The 23,383-nt window shown below is 38.2% G+C and overlaps 1 protein-coding gene across 2 annotated transcripts in view; it reads left to right on the top strand.

The window, feature by feature from the left end:
• The window catches only part of LOC126298660 (homeobox protein aristaless-like), a 105,580-nt gene extending 85,857 nt beyond the window's left edge, over nt 1-19,723 (top strand). For both annotated transcript variants that reach the window (XM_049990083.1, XM_049990084.1), the window contains exons 3-6: nt 504-627; nt 9,574-9,703; nt 10,002-10,097; nt 18,283-19,723. In XM_049990083.1, the coding sequence (XP_049846040.1) occupies nt 504-627; nt 9,574-9,703; nt 10,002-10,097; nt 18,283-18,506 (574 nt within the window). In that variant the 3' untranslated portion in view covers nt 18,507-19,723. The remainder of the gene's footprint in view (nt 1-503; nt 628-9,573; nt 9,704-10,001; nt 10,098-18,282) is intronic.
• Nucleotides 19,724-23,383: the final 3,660 nt, after the last annotated feature.

Here is a 23,383-nt window from a genome sequence, read left to right on the forward strand (position 1 = left end):
AAATGCAGGTAAAGTCATAAACTTACTAGACACAATTAAAATGGTAATATAGTTAAAATACTAAGAGATAGATTCTAAAGCTTGCATCTCTGAAACCATGGGTCAGTAAACACCTAGTTAGTTTTCATGCAAGACCTAGATTAAATGTAATTTAGAATAAGTGCAACCTCTTCTAATCAGGAAGTAAATCAAAATTTTAAAAATAAAACCAATTAAAAAGTCACCAACATGAAAAACAGCTAATATAAAATTCTTTGATGTCTAAGTCTTCTGCATTTGAACACAAGCACAGTTTCCATTTATTTCTGTCTTTAGTTACTCCATGTACATCCTCCACATACTAAAAATAAAGGCTTTTATTTTAAAATAAATATAGAAATACTGCAAGTCATGATAAAAATATTCACTTAGACTGAAATTTTATCATCAGTCACAATGCTCTTTATGAGTACAAAATTTCAATGGGGTACATACATATTGAAATTGTTTCAATTTTTTCACAGGACTACATTTAGCAATTTTCAGCTTGAAGAACTAGAACGAGCATTTCACAAAACCCACTATCCTGATGTCTTCTTCCGTGAAGAACTGGCCATGCGTATTGACTTGACGGAAGCTAGAGTTCAGGTATACATTTTAACTATTAATGCAACTTTCATTATGGAAATGCTAAAAATTATTAAGGCAAAAATATGAAAGAAATGGTCACAAATTGATTTGGGAGAAACACACATACTGTATTAGCTCTTGAGCTGGTTTTCCCTTTCTTAGTTTGAATGGTGAGAGGATTTCTTTAAAAAAAATTGAAGAGGATAGACAGCATATTACATTATTCTGGTACCATAGATAATGTTACTGTAACCAAAAAATTCCTCTAATGAAATGCAAGTTATCATTGGAGATATTCAAGAGGAACAGTAATTCTTTAAATTCCATGAGCAAACATGAAATGTGCCACATAATTCAGGTTTCAGCTAATTAATTATGAAGCAGACAATTATACATTCAATTCTATACTGTACAAAATTTGAACTCCCTTTAAGAGTAATGCATGAAGGCTAGAAAAAAATAAAATACAGTTCACAATAATTGATGGTGTACACAACAATAATTTGAACTGAAAGTCACATATTGTTCATCTTAAATGTCTAAGCTGAGTGATTTTTATGATATGGATAATAGCAGTACATAGAGATAAAAGTTTTGGAACATCAACTTATTTGGTCTATTTTCACTTATTAATTTCTGAGTCAGGCTTCAGTAAAGCAGAAAATATTCATTTCACACAAATGTGTAAATAATGATAATATGTGTGTCCATTCTAACTGTAGATAGTTCTTTTGGCTACAAGAGTGTACTGCAATAGCCTTTTATACAGTTTGTTTTCAATTACTGATCACAGATAAAAAAATAACAGTAACACTCATTAACATAATCCTAGGAGGAAAATGCCTTACAATCTTCATTACATGATATAAAAAGGAGTGAAGTGTGGAGCCAAAAAAATCTATGAGCATTTATCTATTGATCTGAAAATTCCAGCAGACAACACAGCTAATGTAAGGATTTCAATTTTCCTGGCAAATTGAATGTTCAAAGACATTTTGGGGTTGCAGCTGTGGCAACAGGAAAACAAATTTTGAAATGTGCTGGGAAATAGAGTTCATGTAACTCCAATCAAATTTGGCTGAAGTGACTCCATCCACCAAGTTCCATGATACACAACATCTACTCTCAATTTCATGGAGAAAAATTTTGATGGTGTGATGTGGTCTATATTAGGTAAATGACTGTATTTTGCACTTATGCCTGAGCATCGCCTTTGTAAAGTTTTGTGAGTGGTGTTTGTAACTTCACCCTACCTACCTGTGCTCATATGACTTCAGCAGCTGCAACTGTCTTGAATCTGGCTGAAAAGTGATTGTTGTAAGTAGGCTATTTCAAATGATGGGATCTACATCAGCTTTACACCTGAAAAACTTTACTTGTAGTTTGACATGATTAGATTAGATTAGATTAGATTAATACTTGTTCCATAGATCATGAATACGACACTTCGTAATGATGTGGAACGTGTCAGGTTAACGAAAGATGTCTGTACAAGATATAACATTACACAAAATATTGCATGACACTAATGTAATAACCTATCATTTATGGTGAGTTTAAGTCTCATCTATCATAATTTATGCACAGGTAAATGGTTAGTCACATAATACATTGTGTTGGTGCCCTGTAATGTGATTGTTCAGTTGCATAGATGCAATGATTCACAATAATTTACCTGTGGTGATTAACTCATTAACATACTCACCACTTACACTATCCTTCCAAATAGATAATCATATCAAAATGAACATGACACAATAGAGTTCACAGTTCAATACTACTGTCGAAGTTTTCAGAATGCACTATTGATGTTTTAACAGTATTCCTGAAACCAGCTGCCAGTTCACAGCCGGTCATTAATAATTTTCACTGAATTACAGAATGATCTCCTGGCTGTGAAACTCAGCACAATGTAAGAGTTGTAATTTGTGCTAACTCATATGTGATACATATTTGGACACAGATAATACTCGTTTTACAACCTTCCACAGATGGATTAAAATGGCTTCCAACAGCCTCTCTTTTATAATATTGCAATAATTAGAACTACATTTACCAATTGTTATTTGCTGTGGTTTTACAAGTTACAGTTAAAAATTTACATTCCTTATTAACTGAATATGTTGAGATGTTCTTCTGAATGTGAACTTCTAGATACAGCAGTAATTACTATCGAATTATGTAGTCTGTTTAGCCAAAATATGAGATTCTACTTCAGTAACATTGTTTTAGTTAAGAATGGTAATGCTAATAACCCCTAAACTAAAAGAGTGCAAATGTTATGGCCATATCTTCAACACTACCTGTAGAATTGCTTCAGTTATTTATCTATATTTCTGTTTTGATTTATCTGAAAGTTAGTAATGGGATATATGTTTACATAGAAACAATGATAACAAAATCAGCACAGTTTTTAGGTAAACTAGTCACACCAGCAGATTATAATTAAACAAATGAATGTGATGTGTAATAAAGTTAAGTTGGCTAAGCCCTGAGTTAATAGTCAAGATTTTGGATACTGTGCACATGCTGTGTAAATAATACTATTGGAGATATTTGCAAAAAGAAAGGGGGTGAAAGAGAAACATAACAGGGGAAGGAATCTACCTGTTTTGATACATATTGAAGAAGCCATATGACACCTTGATTTGGATGCTATAGTAGAAATGAGAAGGGTAACTTGCCATGTGCTTGTGAAAGCTCCTCCTCAATGTAGAAAAGTTAATCTCTGCAGAAAGGGTGGCACTAAGAAATTACTGAAGGGATACTTACACAGTGGTACTGAAGGCTGACAAAGGTAATGTAACAGTACTGTTATCTCATAATTTGTATATTGATAAGATGAATGGTCTACTAAGCCATTTTACCTATAGGGAAACTGATTAAGATACTACAGGACTGATGAAATGCAAAACTTCTGCATTCCTGAATTATACCTTGTTATGTCAAGAGACCACCAAGAGCTTAAGAAAACTAATTGTGTACCTACCAGACTGCATTGACTTGTAAAATTCTTAAACAAGATCTACCTTTACTGCCAATAGTAAGCAACATTGGTACTCCTACATACTATATAATAATTTCGAGCAGTTAGTCGATGAACCCATGCGAATTTTAAATGGTTTCGAAAACACACTTGACCTCTTAGCCACAAACAATCCAGAGCTAATAGAGAGCATCATGACTGATACAGGGATTAGTGATCACAAGGTCATTGTAGCTAGGCTCAATACCATTTCTTCCAAATTCACCAGAAACAAACGCAAAATAATTTTATTTAAAAAAGTGGATAAAGTGTCACTAGAAGCCTTCCTAAGAGACACTCTCCATTCCTTTTGAACTGACTATGCAAATGTAGACGAGATATGGCTCAAATTCAAAGATATAGTAGCAACAGCAATTGAGAGATTCATACTTCATAAATTGGTAAGAGATGGAACTGATGCCCCATGGTACACAAAACAGGTCCGAACACTGTTGCCGAGGCAACAGAAAAAGCATGCAAAGTTCAGAAGAACTCGAAATCCTGAAGATTGGCTAAAATTTACAGACGCATGAAATTTGGCATGGACTTCAATGGGAGATGCCTTTAATAGGTTCCACAATGAAACATTGTCTCGAAATTTGGTAGAAAATCTGAAGAAATTCTGATCGTATGTAAAGTACACAAGCAGCAAGACGCAGTCAATACCTTCGCTGCACAGTGCCAATGGTACTGCAACTGACGACTGTGCTGCTAAAGCGAAGTTATTGAATGCAGTTTTCTGAAATTCCGTCACCATGGAAGACGAATGGAATATTCCAGAATTTGAAACATGAACAGCTGCTAGCATGAGTTTCTTAGAAGTAGATACCTTAGGGGTTGCGAAGCAATTCAAATTGCTTGATACGGGCAAGTCTTCAGGTCCAGATTGTATACCAATTAGGTTCCTTTCAGATTATGCTGATACAATAGCTCCCTACTTAGCAATCATATACAACCGCTCGCTAGATCTGTACCTACAGATTGGAAAATCGAGCAGGTCGCACCAGTGTTTAAGAACGGTAGTAGGAGTAATCCATCAAACTACAGACCTATATCATTGACGTCGGTTTGCAGTAGGGTTTTGGGGCATATACTGTATTCAAACATTATGAATCACCTCGAAAGGAACGATCTATTGATACGTAATCAGCATGGTTTCAGAAAACATCATTCTTGTGCAACACAGCTAGCTCTTTATTCGCACGAAGTAATGGCCGCTATCGACAGGGGATCTCAAGTTGATTCCGTATTTCTAGATTTCCGGAAAGCTTTTGACACTGTTCCTCACAAGCAACTTCTAATCAAGCTGCGGGCCTTTGGGGTATCGTCTCAGTTGTGCGACTGGATTCGTGATTTCCTGTCAGGAAGGCTGCAGTTAGTAGTAATAGACAGCAAATCATAGAGTAAAAGTGAAGTGATATCAGATGTTCCCCAGGGAAGCATCCTGGGACCTCTGCTGTTCTTGATCTATATAAATGACCTGGGTGAAAATCTGAGCAGTTCTCTTAGGTTGTTCACAGATGATGCTGTAATTTACCACCTAGTAAGGTCATCCGAAGCAGTTGACGCTAAATAACGAAAAGTGTGAGGTGATCCACATGAGTTCCAAAAGAAATCCATTGGAATTCGATTACTCAATAAATAGTACAATTCTCAATACTGTCAATTCAACTAAGTACCTAGGTGTTAAAATTACGAACAACTTCTGTTGGAAAGACCACATAGATAATATTGTGGGGAAGGCAAGCCAAAGGTTGCATTTCATTGGCAGGACACTTAGAAGATGCAACAAGTCCACTAAAGAGACATCTTACACTACAGAAAATTGCTGCACGGTGTGGGATCCTTACCAGGTGGGATTGACAGAGGACATCGAAAGGGTGCAAAAAAGGGCAGCTTGTTTTGTATTATCATGTAATAGGGGAGAGAGTGTGGCAGATATGATACGCAAGTTGGGATGGAAGTCATTAAAGCAAAGATGTTTTTCATCGCGGCGAGATCTATTTACGAAATTTCAGTCACCAACTTTCTCTTCCGAATGCGAAAATATTTTGTTGAGCCCAACCTACATCAGTAGGAATGATCATTAAAATAAAATAAAACAAATTCAGAGCTCGAACAGAAAGGTTTAGGTGTTCGTTTTTCCCATGCGCTATTCGGGAGTGGAATGGTAGAGAGATAGTATGCCAAGCACTTAAATGTGAGTTACAGAGTAGTTAAAAACAAAGATTCCAAGACTTACCAAGCAGGAAAGCGCCGGCAGACAGGCACAATGAACAAAACACACAAACACACACATACAATTACTAGCTTTCGCAACCGATGATTGCTTCTTCTGGAAGGAGAGGGAAAGACGAAAGGATGTGGGTTTTAAGGGAGAGGGTTAGGAGTCATTCCAATCCCGGGAGCAGAAAGACTTCCCTTAGGGGGAAAAAAAGGACAGGTGTACACACACACACACACACACACACACACACACACACACACACACACACACACACACACACAAGCTGATGTGTGTGTGTGTGTGTGTGTGTGTGTGTGTGTGTGTGTGTGTGTGTGTGTGTCCGACTCCTAACCCTCTCCCTTAAAACCCACATCCTTTCGTCCTTCCAGAAGAAGCGACCATCGGTTGTGAAAGCTAGTAATTGTGTGTGTGTGTTTGTGTGTTTTGTTCATTGTGCCTGTCTGCCGGCGCTTTCCTGCTTGGTAAGTCTTGGAATCTTTGTTTTTGAATATATTTTTCCCATGTGGAAGTTTCTTTCTATTTTATTTACAGAGTAATCATGTAGATGTAGATGTAGATATACCCATACATCTTACTTCCTTGCTAACACCATTAATGGACAAATGCTTCCATCATATATGTAACTTGGCCAATTTTATCAGTACACTGTCAGCTCTCTGTCCAAGCAGTTTGTATTATTTACTGAGCTTCGATCTAGTATCGCTTTTTATAATGGTCCTTCTTGCAAAGTCTTTGGTGAACATCACTGATTTGTTTCTGGATACTCTTCCTTCAATCTATGGTATGTTCAACTACGAATATTTTGAACTGACCAGTGGAGTTACCATGAGTAGCTCTCTATCTCCCCTGATGGCCAACTTTTTTATGCAGGACTCTGAGGAGAGAGCACTGGGATAAGTGGGCCTTAAACGAACAGTAACTTTTAGGTATGCAGACGATACTTCCATCATGTGGCCTCATGGAGGCGATAATGGAGATTCTGTATCACCTCAACTGCATCCATAAGAAAATCCAATTTACTATGGAAGTAGAGGAAGATTGTTGTGTGCCTTTCCTGTATATTTTGGTTAGACAGAAGAATGATGATGGTTCTCTGAGGGCATTGAGTTTATCTTACCCTCACTCATACAGATTTGTATGTATGATCACTGAGTTGTCATCACCCATCACAATCTATGAGTGTGCTTAAAACACTTGCACAAAGCTCACACGGTCTCAGATCCAGATAGTCTGCTTAAAGAGCTTGTCCACCTGAAGACAGGGAAATAGATATTCTACCTAGCAGATTAACAGGGCACTATCAGTTAAAACCAAAAACCAGTAATTGGATAAAGAAGAGGGCACAATGGCAAAATCTCTAGTTTTTCTTCCCTCTATTGGCAATATTTCAGTCAAGGTAGGAAGAATATTCCACAAATTTTTGGTGAAAATAGGTTTCCACCCACTGTCTAGACCATGTAAGATTAGTGAAGGACTGTCTGCCATTTGAGAAGGATCAAATTTACAAAATACCTTGCCAATGTAGTATGGCTTACACATGCCAGACAACACACACATGAAAGAACTCAGCACTGAACAAAATGTTGCATTCACCTTCTGCGGCTAAGAAATTTGGAAGTAAGAAAGTCAGCTAATGTTGAACAATGTATCTCCATGAGACATTCAATAAAGTATGAGAGTACTATAATTTTGAACACAGCAACTTCTTTTCATTAAACTATGTGTGGCAGTAGTTATAATGAACCATGATAGTGGCTACCTACTGGATAATGTGTGGAACCTTACCATTTCCACAACTGGCTGTAATTGAAGATGAAAGAGTATGCCAATAACTGTGGTGGTTGACAACCCTGAGGACCACTAAGTTCCGCAGTTCAACCAGCAAGAGTACTGCCTGCTGGGTGGTGTTGTCAGTCTGTTGCCATATTCTTAACACTTGAATAGAACACACACAATGCAAAAATAAATTTCAGAATGGAGGAAGCTTTCAAATGTCTTCAATTGCTCATCTGAAGATGACTGGCAGGTGCCCAGTTGAAACATCATGGAGTGTAGCAATGACAACCAGGCGCAACCCCAAAATTTCTTTGAATGATAAAACTAATTTTTGAAACAAAATAAAATCACATTTTGATGACGCAGTAATTTCACCAACTCCTAGCAATGTGTGGTAGATTTATTTTGCATTATGAGTTATGACTGATAACTTTACTTCTGACCCCAAAATTACTTGTAATATTATCAGCTTTCACATATATTTTCAAATGAAGTAGGTTTATCTTAAAAGTAAGGATTTTTTTCTGGAATGAGATTTCTCAGTTTTGGAATGTACAGAGCCTTACAAGGAAAGTGGAAGTACTCATAAGACATGGCTGTATATCAGTGTAACTTTGTACATGTACATACCATCAGCAGGTATGTAAAATATTAGAGTTGTGATCCTTTGTGACAGGAAGAACATCCTTTAGAGTGCATTATAGTTGATCATGATGAGTGTTGTTGCTACAACTGGTAGGGCATATAAGGGGAATTCTGTGAATGCCCCTTATATTGAGTGATCACTGTGAAGGATACGGAGATGTTGCTCATTCATGTGAGATGGCATTATCAGCAACTGACAGAATTTGAAAGACACTTCATTGTGGGCCTCCCCATTTAGCCAACTGGTTGATTTGTGAAGTAGCTAGGTACATGTGTGGCCCGATGTTGGACTGCGTGAATGCACATTATAACCGCTTCACATTTGTGCCTGCTACCTGTAAACAATTCATGGACTCACAACAATCTGTGCAATCGCACACCACTGGTCAGAGAGCAGCAGAAGTTGGCCTAGGCAGTTATCATCTCACTCATAGGCTGCAGTTAACACCACAACACAAATGGCTGTGTTTGGAGTAGTGTGCCATGACTGGGACACATGGACCACTGACAAATGATGTCACATTGTGTTCATTAATGAATCACAATTCTTCAGTAACCCAGGTGACCATTGTCAATGAGGATGGCTGTAACCTGGGGAAGGGTCCCATTCTTCTGATGTTTTGGAGAGGCACAGCAGTGTTACTCTTAGCAATTTGGTGTGGGGAGCCACGGGGTATGACTTCATGTCTGATGGAACTCTGATGATACAACAGTATGTCATGGTCCTGCATCCTCACATGTTACTTCTCATGTGACAGTATTGTGGTGCCATTTTTCAACAGGACAATGCTCATCCACACACGGCATATGTTTTTGTGAACTTTCTGCGTGATGTCAAGGTACTCCTATGGTCATCAAGATCACCAGATCTGTCCCAATAGAACAAAGACCATATACAAAAGTTGTAGGTTAGTTTACCTCAGGAGAGGATACAGCAAGTTTATGATACCTTTCCCAACCAGATTAGTCATGCACCCACACCAGAGGTGCAGTGTCATACTGATAAATGAGCTCATACTGCCGAACATTTTCTACATTTGACTCTACCCTGTAATCACTAAAGTAACATCACATAACCACTCAACCCATGAAGTTTCATTTAGTTTCCTCCTTCCCATCTGGGTGCTTCACTTTTTTGTCAAGTATTTTATATGTGAATGTTCACAATGTAATCAGAATTATCTTCTGTAAGAAATAATAGCACAATCTTTGATATAAATACATTCCATAAATGAAATCCATCAGTTTTCTTTAGAAAACCATATTGCAGGTATGGTTTCAAAATCGCCGTGCCAAATGGAGGAAACAGGAAAAGTTAGCAGCAAAGCAGCATCAGCAACTAAATCAGTCACAGCTTGTCCATGGTTCATCTCTGGTGCAAGGAATTATTTCCATTCCAGGTGAGAGTGCATTCTCAGTCTATGAAAATGTAACAGCTTACTTGTATCTACACTTAGTAAGCATTCCTCCATTTTCAGTTTTTTATTGATTCACAGTAACAATCATAGACATGATAAACACAGAAAATGTTCATTTATAATAAACTAACCAAGTAAATCCTATGCATAATTGAGCAATTAATTCAGCACAGTTTTGACATTTCATTGATTATATTTCCCATGTAGTTTTGTGTACCAGAATTCTGTGACTTTGTTCTAAAACTTTTGGCTGTTGTAAATTTTTGTGTTGTTGTTTCAGTTACATCAAGCCCCAGCCTCAGTGTTGAATCTCCTCTGCTTTCTCCTTCTCAGTCTCTTTCAGGAATGTCAAGCAATAATGTTCCGTTTTCAATTGGTATGTATAAGCTTTAAACATATTTAGGTGTTAACCATTATTCCATACTTTATGTAATACGTGTTAAGATTTAAAATTTCTTTTGTTCTCTGAGCTTTGAAGTTTAGGTGTTTTCATCTTGTATTATACAGCCATCTGAAGTGTGTGTCATTACTACCATTACACTGTAGGAATAATGACAAAATTTGCAATAACTTGCCAAAATAGCATAAGAGCTTTACCCTCATGTAAACACAATATTTCAAAATATTGAAAATTTGTATGTCCATAGCCAGCTTTTAAGCAATCTCATTTTAAAAAAATCTCTTTTGAGCCTATTTCATTATATCCCTTATAGTGATATATAGCAGTTACTTGAGCAGATCTAATGCATTTGTAAGAGAATATTTACCTTTAGTCCTTATGTTTTCTGTCACAGCTGGAAAGACTTCCTAGAATTTGGTGGCCAATGATTGTAATTTACATCAAGTGTCTTGTTGGCTTATCAAGAAATGGACTAACAATTTTTTGTTTAATAAAACTACATTGATTGCTTATTTTGTGTTTATTTAACTTTTTCAACCTGTTTCAACAACAGAATGAAAGTTTCTGCTGTACTGTTTGTACAACAGAATCATATCTTACTCATAGGCAGCCCTTAAAATTATATGGTCTTGTCTTCATGGAACATGATGCTCCAGTGCCAGATTTCAGCATTCTTTCCCCCATCTGTGTATGAATATAATTTACTCTCATTCATATAACTAAAAAGATTGAAAGTGGAGTAGCTAAATATGTAATAAGAAATGGAGTGAGTCTCTCACCTAGAGCATTTATTTTATTCTGCTATACTTTCTATAAATGAACTTCAATCAATTTGACTGCATTGCTCCTTGTAGTTCTCTTATACAAAACTGTTTATTTTTTACATAATCATAGTGGATCACTACATCAGCATCATAATCACACAAACTGGTTGTGGTCAAATTTATCTCTAATTCAGTAACAAGAAGTGAGGTACAAATATGACAGATTATGCTTACATGGGGAAAACTGTCACAGGAGCATACTACCAAAATCTCCTGATGAGTTTACAAGAGGCTGTTGAGTCAAAGTGTTGTGGTAAGCTGTCTGAGGGGCTGTTTCTGCTCCATGACACCCCAGCTCATTCTACACATGAAAAAATCACATGTGCTGCTTCTTAAGGCTATAAAATTTTGCCTTGCTCTCCATATTCTTCTGATTTGACACCAAGTAAATTCTCCCTCTTGAGAAAAATGAGGTTTAGATTAATCTTGTTAGTTCATAGAAGGACCATTGCAAAATGATGGATACTGAAAAGACAATTTCTATTTTAATGTGTGTGCAGCCTATAAAAAATAGCTTTTGAGGGAATTTGTTTTGTTTTTCACATGGCAAGGATGGTAAATAAACTAAAAATGCAGTGAGTTGGCTCTTGCTGTGGACTATTTCTTTCAAGAATCACTGATTGTTCATAAGTGACTTTTCAAGATGTTTAATGAAAGTCTTATGACAGATGTATGCTTTCTTTTTTTCATTGTATAAAAAAATTAATGAATTCTCAGTGAATTTCTAGAAAATGTATACACTCCTGGAAATGGAAAAAAGAACACATTGACACCGGTGTGTCAGACCCACCATACTTGCTCCGGACACTGCGAGAGGGCTGTACAAGCAATGATCACACGCACGGCACAGCGGACACACCAGGAACCGCGGTGTTGGCCGTTGAATGGTGCTAGCTGCGCAGCATTTGTGCACCGCCGCCGTCAGTGTCAGCCAGTTTGCCATGGCATACGGAGCTCCATCGCAGTCTTTAACACTGGTAGCATGCCGCGACAGCGTGGACGTGAACCGTATGTGCACTTGACGGACTTTGAGCGAGGGCGTATAGTGGGCATTCGGGAGGCCGGGTGGATGGACCGCCAAATTGCTCAACATGTGGGGCGTGAGGTCTCAACAGTAAATCGATGTTGTCGCCAGTGGTCGGCGGAAGGTGCACGTGCCCGTCGACCTGGGACTGGACCGCAGCGACACACGGATGCACGCCAAGACCGTAGGATCCTACGCAGTGCCGTAGGGGACCGCACTGCCACTTCCCAGCAAATTAGGGACACTGTTGCTCCTGGGGTATCGGCGAGGACCATTCGCAACCGTCTCCATGAAGCTGGGCTACGGTCCCGCACACCGTTAGGCCGTCTTCCGCTCACACCCCAACATTGTGCAGCCCGCCTCCAGTGGTGTCGCGACAGGCGTGAATGGAGGGATGAATGGAGACGTGTCGTCTTCAGCGATGAGAGTCACTTCTGCCTTGGTGCCAATGATGGTCATATGCGTGTTTGGCGCCGTGCAGGTGAGCGCCACAATCAGGACTGCATACGACCAAGGCACACAGGGCCAACACCCGGCATCATGGTGTGGGGAGCGATCTCCTACACTGGCCGTACACCTCTGGTGATCGTCGAGGGGACACTGAATAGTGCACGGTACATCCAAACCGTCATCGAACCCATCGTTCTACCATTCCTAGACCGGCAAGGGAACTTGCTGTTCCAACAGGACAATGCACGTCCGCATGTATCCCGTGCCACCCAACGTGCTCTAGAAGGTGTAAGTCAACTACCCTGGCCAGCAAGATCTCCGGATCTGTCCCCCATTGATCATGTTTGGGACTGGATGAAGCGTCGTCTCACGCGGTCTGCACGTCCAGCACGAACGCTGGTCCAACTGAGGCGCCAGGTGGAAATGGCATGGCAAGCAGTCCACAGGACTACATCCACCATCTCTACGATCGTCTCCATGGGAGAATAGCAGCCTGCATTGCTGCGAAAGGTGGATATACACTGTACTAGTGCCGACATTGTGCATGCTCTGTTGCCTGTGTCTATGTGCCTGTGGTTCTGTCAGTGTGATCATGTGATGTATCTGACCCCAGGAATGTGTCTATAAAGTTTCCCCTTCCTGGGGCAATGAATTCACGGTGTTCTTATTTCAATTTCCGGGAGTGTATTTGTAAACATGGAGGCATACATAACTTTGAAAGAGGAAATAAAGTAGTCCAGAGTTCAACAACTCATTAATTTATGGTTATAAGAGATGGGGCACTTGCTCAGCTAGAAAAGGACATTCCTCCCTTAAATCATCACATAAATGTCAAAATGATAGATATTAAAATAAGTGACAATGGGTTAGAAAAGCAAATGAATATTCTCAACAGAGGAAAAGCCACTGGACTTGATGGGATACCAATACTACATAGACCATGCAGAAGAAATGGTTCCTCTTCTAGCAGCAGTGTACAGTAGGTTGCTGGAAGAGCAGAGGTAGAAAAAAAGTGCAGGTCATTTTCATTTTCAAAAAGCGCCATAAACAGATACACAAAACTATAGGCCTATATCTCTTACATTGCTCTGTCATACAATTATCAATCGTGTTCTATGCTCATGTTTTTTTACATTTCTGAAGACTGAAAATCTCCTCTTTAGGACTCAACACGGGTTTCAAAAACAAAGACTGTGTGAAACCCAGTTCGTTCTGTTCATCCGTGAGACCCAGAAAGCAGTCGATGTAGTGTTCCTCGACCTCTGGAAGGCATTCAAGACAGTTCCACACTGCTGCCTAATGAGCAAAATATGAATGTATGGGATACCAGACCAGCTCTGTGACTCAAATGACTTTCTACCAAATTAAAAAGCAGCATATCATTCTGAACAGAGAAGACTCTTCAGAAGCAAAAGTAACTTCAAGCAGTGGATGATGTCAGAGGTTCCATGGGACTTTTGCATCATGATGCCTGATGATGCTGACGTGAACAGAGAAGTCTCAACTCTAGGAAATTGTAGAAAATTGCAGGGAGACACGCAGAGGATCGATGCTTGGTACAGGGACTGGCAATTGACACTCAACATGAATGTAATGTATTGCACATAAAAAGGTAGACGGATCTATTACTGTATGATTACATGATTGCAGAACCATCACTGGCATCAAGTAACACCCACAAAAATTTCTAGGAGTACGTGTACAGAGCAATTTAAAGTGGCACAACAACATAAAACTAAGTGCTGATGTCAGACAGGTTCATTAAATGAATGCACAGCAACTGTAGCCCACCCACAAAGGAAGTAGCTTACAAAACTCTCATTCGGCCAATACTCGAATATTGCTCATAAGTCTGGATCTTTACCAGAAAGGATTGATACAGGAAACAGAGAAGATACAAATAAGAGCAGCATGTTTCATGACAGGTTCATTTAGTAAACAAGAAGGTCAGCCAACTCCAGTGGCAGACACTGTAAGAGTGGTGTTCACAATTGTGGCGAACTTCACTGTTAAAGTTAAGGGAGCAACCATTCCTAGGATACTCCACTAATACATTACTTCCTCCTACATATATCTTGCAAAAAGACAAAGTAGGTAAAATTTGAGAGATTCAAGTTGACATAGAAATTTTCCATCAATTGGTCTTCTGGTGAACCATTTGTAACTGGAACAGGAAAATGGGGTGGTGACAGTGGTATACAAGCACCCTTCATCACACACCATAAAGTTGCTCGCAGAATAGATGCAGATGTAGAAAGTAAGGTCCACAGTTCATTGTGGGGGATATTATTCTACGAGAAGATGTGTGAATATTACTGAACCATCAGTTTGATAAATCGTGGTTACAAAATGCTGACACACATATTTACAGAAGACTGGAGAGACTAAATGCTGACCTGAGGGAGAAATGTGGGATCACGTGAGCAGTACTGGAAGAGGGACTGAAGAATGGCAAACACACTGTTATAACATTGTTGGGTTTAGAGAAAATTTTTGATGATGTTGACTGGAATACACTGTTTAAAATTCTAAAAGTATCAGAGATAAAACGCAAGGAGCAGGAGGTTATCCAGAACTTGTATAGAAACCACACTGCAAATATAGCAGTCAAAGAACATTGAAGGATAGCAGTAGTTGAGAAGGGAGTGAGACAGGATTGTAGCCTGTCTTCAATGTTATTAAATCTGCACATTGAGCAAGCAGTAAAGGGTAATGAAGAGAAATTTGGAAAGGGAATTTAAGTACAGGGAGAAGAAATAAAAACATTGAGGTTTGCTAATGATATTTTAATTCTGTTGGAGATGGCAAAGGACTTGGAAGAGCAGTTGAACAGAATGGATAATGTCTTGCAAAAAGAGATCATAAATTATGAGGTGTGTGAGAAAAGTAATGAGACTGACAACACTGTGAGCAATCTGACAGTGCTGTGTTCTATTTGTGCAGACTGGTGTGCTCATCTCTTCCAGATGCTCAGTCCAAGTTTCAGCTTCGTACAGCCGACGTGTGATTTTTGAGAGCGCCATGAATGAATTGGGGCTGTTTTTATGTTATGAAAATGGAACAGGAGAACTTAGAGCAATATTATGCCATCAAGTTTTGTGTTAAACTTAGGGAATATATGAGTGTGAACTTTGAAAATTTGAAACAGGCCCATGGGGAACATTCTTCATCAAGAGCACAAATTTTTCACAGGCACAATTCACCTTTGGAAGGCTGAGGACACAGAAGATGAACCTCGCACAACTTCCAAACCAATGAAAACATCAAAGTAGTCATCAAAGTATATATATATATATATATATATATATATATATATATATATATATATATATATATATATGTGTGTGTGTGTGTGTGTGTGTGTGTGCGCGCGCGCGCGCGTATGTGTGCGTGTGTGTGTGTGTGTGTGTGTGTGTGATCTCCTTTATTCCTAAATTTTTCAGAAACTGTATTGCATCAGCATTTGGTAGATGATATAACCCAGTCATAGATTCACTAAGTTAAGATCATTACTCTGGAGAACAACACCTGTCACTTGGACTGATCTTTTATTGGTGTGGTGTTCAAGAAAGGATTTTTTCAAATATTGTATCTTTGCTAACACCACCACCATTATGGTACTGCCTGTAAATGCTAGTAAGTAACCTTCTAATCTTCAATGTGTTGTTTCTCTGGGTTTTAGTCCACATTCAGTTATTAAGCACACTTGTTGTGTGTGTTCCACTTTGAAAATATGCAATAAGTTGAGTGTGTTTCCTAGATTATTAAACAAATAAGTGCATATCTTCAAAGGTGTTACCCCTCCTTCCTGATTTACCACACATGTATTCAGCTAAAATTTTTTAAAACAGTAACTGGATCTTAATACTATGTTGCAATTACTGGTCACTTATTTCGCAGCCTGGCTTTCCTTCAAGTAAACAGAACTTAGACACATCTGAACTACATCCCTGAACATTAGTATGATGGCCCTTCATCCTAAAAGAGCTTCATGGTTGTAGTCTAGGTCAATTTGATACTCCTCCTCACAAGCTTTGTCACACAGTTCACTGATCTGGGAAACTAGCTTGGCCGTTCATTTTCTGTTTATGTGCAGTACATAACTTGTGTGTTCATCATTGTTCATTTACTTAAGTCTAGTAAATGTGCATAGTTAAACTTATCACACAGTTTTATTTGCTCAGAATTGGTAGTACTGAACTTTATTTACACACAACCATTATAGTAAATCATGTCACACTGCCATTGTGACAATGATGTTCATATAAAATAGTTTCAGTAATAAGTTTTGAAAACATCACAGGACTACCTTATATTTACTATTATAAATGTCACTGCTGCTGTCTAGAACCACAACATGATCATCTTTTGATAGTTGACTTGCCCCTGTTGTAATTGTGTGTGTGAGGGAGAGGGGGGGGGGGGGGGGGGTACAGGGGGAGCAGTTCTAATAATTTGTGTGTTCCATGTAAAAATTTCAGATATAAAGTTCATTTAAGCCAAATTTCTCCTCCTTTCTGTTGCAGTTTTCATGAACATAGACATTCATGATTCTGGAAATTGTATACAGATTTGCTTTTAAATATGTATTAGTAAAATGGTAGTCAATTTGTTTTACATCACAGAGAAACTTAACAGTATAGTCACATAAGGCTTCAAATGCCATTCCCGCCACCCTTCCCAGCCTGCCCCTCCAATCATGCCAATACAAATTTGGTACCTTAATCTGCATTTATTCACTCATTTAACTTGACTGAAAATGTAAAATCAGTATTCAGTTTGTAATGTGACTAAAATTCAATTATGATTTCAGTGCTTCTCTTTATAATAAAATTTCAGCTAATGATATATCATTCTCGTTAACTGGACCAGACATAACATTCACTGGCCCACAGTTCTTTAGCGAAAATTGTGCTGATGTCGATGGATAAAACTTGATTCTCAACTTAGGCACTTTAAGTTTCGCTAATATGGTACAGCATTCAAAGAACTGTTCAGTGCAGTATTCAATTATTTCTTGGAATATGACCATGCCTTTTGTTCTGGGCAAATGTCAATATGTTTAAGACACTAAACACACATTTGAGAGTATAAGATTTCAGATCCCTAATTTGGGTAGTCTGTGGTAAACCATCTTAATGCCAGAATGGTTCAATGTAAACATATTAAAACTGATTTTTCACTTTTTAGAATCAAACACAGACTGTTCAATGTAACTGTAAAGATAGCAAGAATAAGCTCTGTGCTGAATAATACATTAATACATGGGTAATACATTAATACATTATGTGCACAAGTAAAGCGAGAACTGGCCCTTTATATACTATGTGCAACAACCAATATGAGAACTATCAGTTAATAGTTGGAAATTGTGTGATAAAAATAAAGTTGCTAAAAACAGCGGAGGGCGTAAAGGTACCACTCAGCATATAGCCGAGGCATTGACATAGACAGCTACATTGTCGCAGTGGATTACATTATCCTGACACTGCTGTATGAGGATAATGTAGATGGCTAGGACAATATAGCCGTCCATGTGTTCCATGTGTATTTTTTTAGTTAGCTCCTTAGGTCAACACAGTCTTCAAGCTCAGTAATGCTTTCAATTTTAAGACTAGGATGTGACTGGTATGTTGGTAATATCACGGTTTCATAAAATTGCGGTTGAAATAACAAGCAAATCAGTGTAAAGTAAATAGATTAAAAGAATGGTTTAATAGAAGTCTCTTTTAGAAAAAAAAATCCTGATACAATTTATGTGGCATACTTATGAACTCTATTACTGTTTAATAAATAGTACAATTTTGAATGTTAATTTAGTATGAAATACAGTAGTTCTAAATGTCATGGTAATGCATTGCAGGTGGTAGCCCACTTGGCCCATTCAGCCCTGGAGTTGGACCCAGTCTGCCAACTTCTTCGCCAAGTGCAGGTGGCATCTTCTTTGGTGTGGAGTGGGGAGGCTTTTCCCCATACCATCTTTCACAACACAAGTCTACAGAGTCCACTGAACCTGATGCTGACTTACTGCGGCTTAAACCCTCAAATAAAGAACAGTCACCTTCAACATTATTAACACCTGAATAAAAACATCTGTGTGTTATGCACTTACTGAAAGAGTATAGCACATAGATGAATTTGTGATGACTGAGTTTTAATGCATTCACAGCGACAGTAAAAAAGTATGGCGCCCATGTTAAACTGCATTCCTGCAAGAGATAAACGGATGTGAAAGTATTTCTTATGCTGAAAAGAACTCCTTCACGCATGTTCAGCAAAGAAATTAGTAAATATTACCAGAAGCACTTTCAGAAATGGGAAAAGTTAGTTTAATCAAATATAATACGTACATGGAATCTAGACATACTCTCCTTGTGATTTATAGCAAAACATGTTATTACTGAAAAATTTTCATCGTACAACACAGTAAAAGAATGGGTTCACTACATATATGGTCTATTGTTTACAAATTATTCAGAGATGCCTGAGAAGTCAGCATGGTTTGTGGACAAGACACAATATCATGTCATATATGTCTAAAATGTGTCAGTACTCTTATCCAAAATTTTCATATGAGGCAATAACTAGATAACACATGTGAGTTCTATGTTGAACATAATAAGGTAATGGTTTCTTTAAAGATTGTGTTCATTTCACTTCACTGTGGGATGTTTGCACATTATGTTACTGATTTCCTTTTTGTTTTATGTTCCATTGATAATAAACTTGTGTTAACTCCCAGAACATTATGTAACTGAGTCACTAAAATGTTTGCACTACTATAAAAATGAAAATATACAGCAAAACATTTATAAAGCAATCCATGTTTTTAAATTTCAGCAAGCAAAACTGATCTGTCTACCACAAACTTACAGTAAGCCAATAAAACCAGAGTTGATGCATGCCATCATGAAAAAAACTGTTAAACAGCCATTCAGTACTTGTATTACAAGTAAAAATATGTGATGCATGGTAATATACTTTGTATGAGGAGATTTTTATACAGCAGTGGGAACATAAACAGAAATACAATACAATTTTCCAAAATTTGTTATAGGAACCTATGTATTCATAATGTAGATATTGTATAACTTGCAGTGTTCTCCAGTGTTGTCCAAGTATTTGGTAATTCTTCTAGAGATGTTATATTTTTTCTTTCATTAATTGCCCTTTTTACAGGTTCATTGATTATCTTGTGCACCATTGAAAAATAGTAGTTCTTATAAACAGATATTCCTTGTGTATTTCTGGCAGTGAGATACAGCTGTACATGAAAGAATAATAAAATGGCAAAGTAAAGAAAATATTTCATTTATGTCATACCTATTTTCCTTGCATTGCTACTTCTCTGTCAGTGAAATGAGTTCTTAGAATAGTTGTACTGTTTCACAACATAAATTCATTAAAACAAGAGTTAAAACATTTACACAAAGGGATACCTGATTATTCCATAAATTAATTTCTGGGTAATATAAAAAAATGGAGATGAATGGCTCAATTACATCTTGTGGCATATTTTTAAACTAAAGATTAAATTTTTTGGACCTGAAAATTAATTGTTTGCATTAAGAATTTTAGCTATTATTTTTAGCATTTACCTACAAGCCATGAAATCGGGAGATAACTAGTTCATGCCAGAGCCAACTGAAACTGGAACTTTGTCACATACTAAGAGAAAATATACCATTAAAATCAGCTGCAAGAAACAACAAGAACTTAATTTTGGACTGCAGTGAGTGGGCTATTGACTCTGACCTTTCATATCACAATTGTTGAGTTTGAAATGAACAGATATGCAAGTCAATGCGTTTCCCAAATACTTGTTCTGGCTACATAATATTAATGGAAAAAAAACCTGGAAACAGCTACACCTGAGCAACGGTTGTGAATGGAACTGCAATGCACTTTAGACTATGTTACATATTTATACTTGTTTGTAACTTCCATAGCAACAGGGGAAACACACCCAATAGGGAGTGGTCAAGTGATAGTGACCAGAATCACACCATGTTATGATGACCCCACTATTGTGTACAGGAATGATATCTTTGTAAATCAAAGTGTCAGCCCTGCTGCCTATAACTTAAAAAACAATGAGTATGTAATGCAGCAAGCACCCCACCACACATTTTCATTACACCACATGCAGACACAACCACAGCAACAGCAGCAAGGCGGTCAGGTGTGACAGAACAACTTCACAGAAGCTGGAAACTATCAGCAGTGGCAATCCACTCCTCTAGAGCTGCTGCTGCACAATCATGGAGAATTTCTGCGTTCCGTGCAGCACCATCAGGATTTACAGCAGGTAGGTGTATATCAACAAATGGTGGTAACAGCAGTCTAATACAGGTAATAGCAGCTTGCAGCAAAAGCCTCGTGCTAAGTCACTCTCTATAGAGAATAGCTCCAGCACTAAAAATTCTAAACTGATGATTCTTTTTGAACCAGCACAACAGCTGGAAGACTGCAATATGCAAGACTGTATGTATGAATACCAGCACCTTTGTACTGATTACAGCACTGAAATGTCAGCTATAGTTAGTTGTTCTATGCAAATGTGAGAGGCTAACAGAACAATTGCATACCTGTGTGTCTCAGCGATTCCACTCAAATCGACAGTTCTGGTGAAACATAATACTCAGCTGAAGAGGACAGAAGTGCAATGAATATAGCTACAACAGTTGGTATTATCACACTGATGAGGGTTCATATATTGTCTTCATTGATTGTTAATTCCAGCATGTGGGAAAACTCTATCCTATGGCTGTAGCCAGACTCTTAAAGACTGTTAAGATTGGAAAAATAAAACTGATGAAATTGTGATAGTGGGAAGAAATAGGATAAGAGTTCAGCTCTGGTCTGCCAGTGTGACTAAGTCACTTGTAACGTCATCGTCACTGAAAGAGGAAAATCTGAAATGTTCTAAATCTACCCAGATGATACGTAACTTGGGAATTATCCATAACATCAATAAGGATATCAATAAATAAAGACACAAAGACACCTGAAAGAGGAAAATCTGGAATGTTATACATCTACCCAGATGATATATAACCTGGGAATTATCCATAAGATCAATAAGGATATCAATAAATAAAGACACCTACTGGTCTTTACTGGTAGTTCAGCTCTCGGCAGCTTTCAGATCGTGTTTCACAGTATTGCTTCAGACACAATGTTCACCCCTAAAGAGTTCAGTTAAACCTCCAGTTTTATCACATACGGGCACAGTGTCCAAGTAAGCGATGCTGCACCAGATGTGGTGATGAAAGCAATCTAACACAGTGCATATCATCATCTGGTCCAAGATGCCTTTACTGCTCTGGTAATCACCTATATACAGACAGAACTGCCCACTGTATCATAAACTATAGCCAAGTATATGGTTGTTGCCTATTTTTGGCACCCAAACATTACAAACCTATGGTCCTTTGTACTGGGATAACAGCTGCCACCAAATTTTCGTCTAACGTAATTACATTGACAGCTCATAACTATCTGCTATTAGAGCTCAGCTGAATTGACAGTCTCAAATGGAATCTTCATCTCATAAGCATTCTGTCATATCCGTACTGAGACTGTGGTCCTTCCCAACTGAAACCTGTACACCAACAGTACGACATCCCGAATCAGGCAGATAAGCTATACCAATATACTGAAATTGCTACATCTATCAGACAAAATCCCTACCTGCCAGGGACTTCTACAGGAGCCGCTACAAACCAACAGAAGTTGCATGACACTGGCAAAATATGCCAGATAGTATTAAATGTGATTCAGAGATTACATCAACAAGCTACTGTTCCCATTTTCCAGACCAACAGAGCTGATAATATGGATGTCCTAGGTACAGAGCATTGCTTATAACATCTTGCATATATCACAAAATATTTGAAATTACAATGTAATCAGAACAAGTGACAGGCTGCATAACAATAGCAACGATGTTCCTCTTACTATTCTGTGGAATGCCAGGAGCCTTAGGCACAAATGGAACAACTTGATTTCTACAATGAACAAACTGCATGTCAGAATCACAATCGTTTCTGAGACCTGGTTAACTGACTATGTGCACACAGAGGACAAACATTTTAAATTTTTTAGCAACGACAGAGATTATGTGTAGAGGGGAGCTGCAGTACCAGTTGAAAAAACTTAATCTTCTTTCCTTGTAATATACAGGTAAATAATATTTCCATACATATTTTGTTGCTAGACATAGTGAATTTGAAAGATATTTTGAATGTTAAGGCTATATACTGTCCTCCTTATGCCTATGTTTCCACAGCCACACATCTTCAATCAGCTACCAAAGAAAAGCGTACCTGGATGAGATTTTGATGCACACAGTGGCATGTGGGTTGTCCCGTTACATGATTTCTGTGGTAATGAAATAGCAAATTCTCTCATTCAACCAGATCTGGTATTAGGTTGGTTTGATTGGAGTGAAAGGGACTAAACTGCAAAGTCATCAGTCCCTTCATCCATTAAGTGGAAAACCAGGAGTGATAATCAAAGGAGGGCAAATTCTGGAAAGCTCAAGTGCAACTAACACAGTGAAAGCAGAGAGAAAGGCCTAGTAAAAAGACAGCACAGACAAGTCATTAACAGATCAGTCAAGATAAGGCATTAAAACCAAGAAAGAAATGAAAAAGAATAGAGAGAATAAAAAGGTGGAAAGGGTAGAGGCCAGGTTGGGCCACCAAACAAGTTCAGACAGGGGACACTGGGAGGGGATTAAGGGGGGGGGGGGGGCAACAGGAGAGGGGTGCTCCACTAACCCCAGGGGTGGTCCAGTCAATGAGACCAAAAGCCCTGCCTTACAGGGATGAATATAAACCACTTTCACAGACAAAATGTAACACCAGATCAGCTTCTTTGGCGTCATCTGCTATTACCAGAGGTAGCTTGTCAGAAAGATTAAGATGCCACCTCAGAGCAGCCAAATTATGACAGTTTAT

The sequence above is a fragment of the Schistocerca gregaria genome, chromosome X (genome assembly GCF_023897955.1).
Source record: "Schistocerca gregaria isolate iqSchGreg1 chromosome X, iqSchGreg1.2, whole genome shotgun sequence".
Taxonomy (NCBI): domain Eukaryota; kingdom Metazoa; phylum Arthropoda; class Insecta; order Orthoptera; family Acrididae; genus Schistocerca; species Schistocerca gregaria.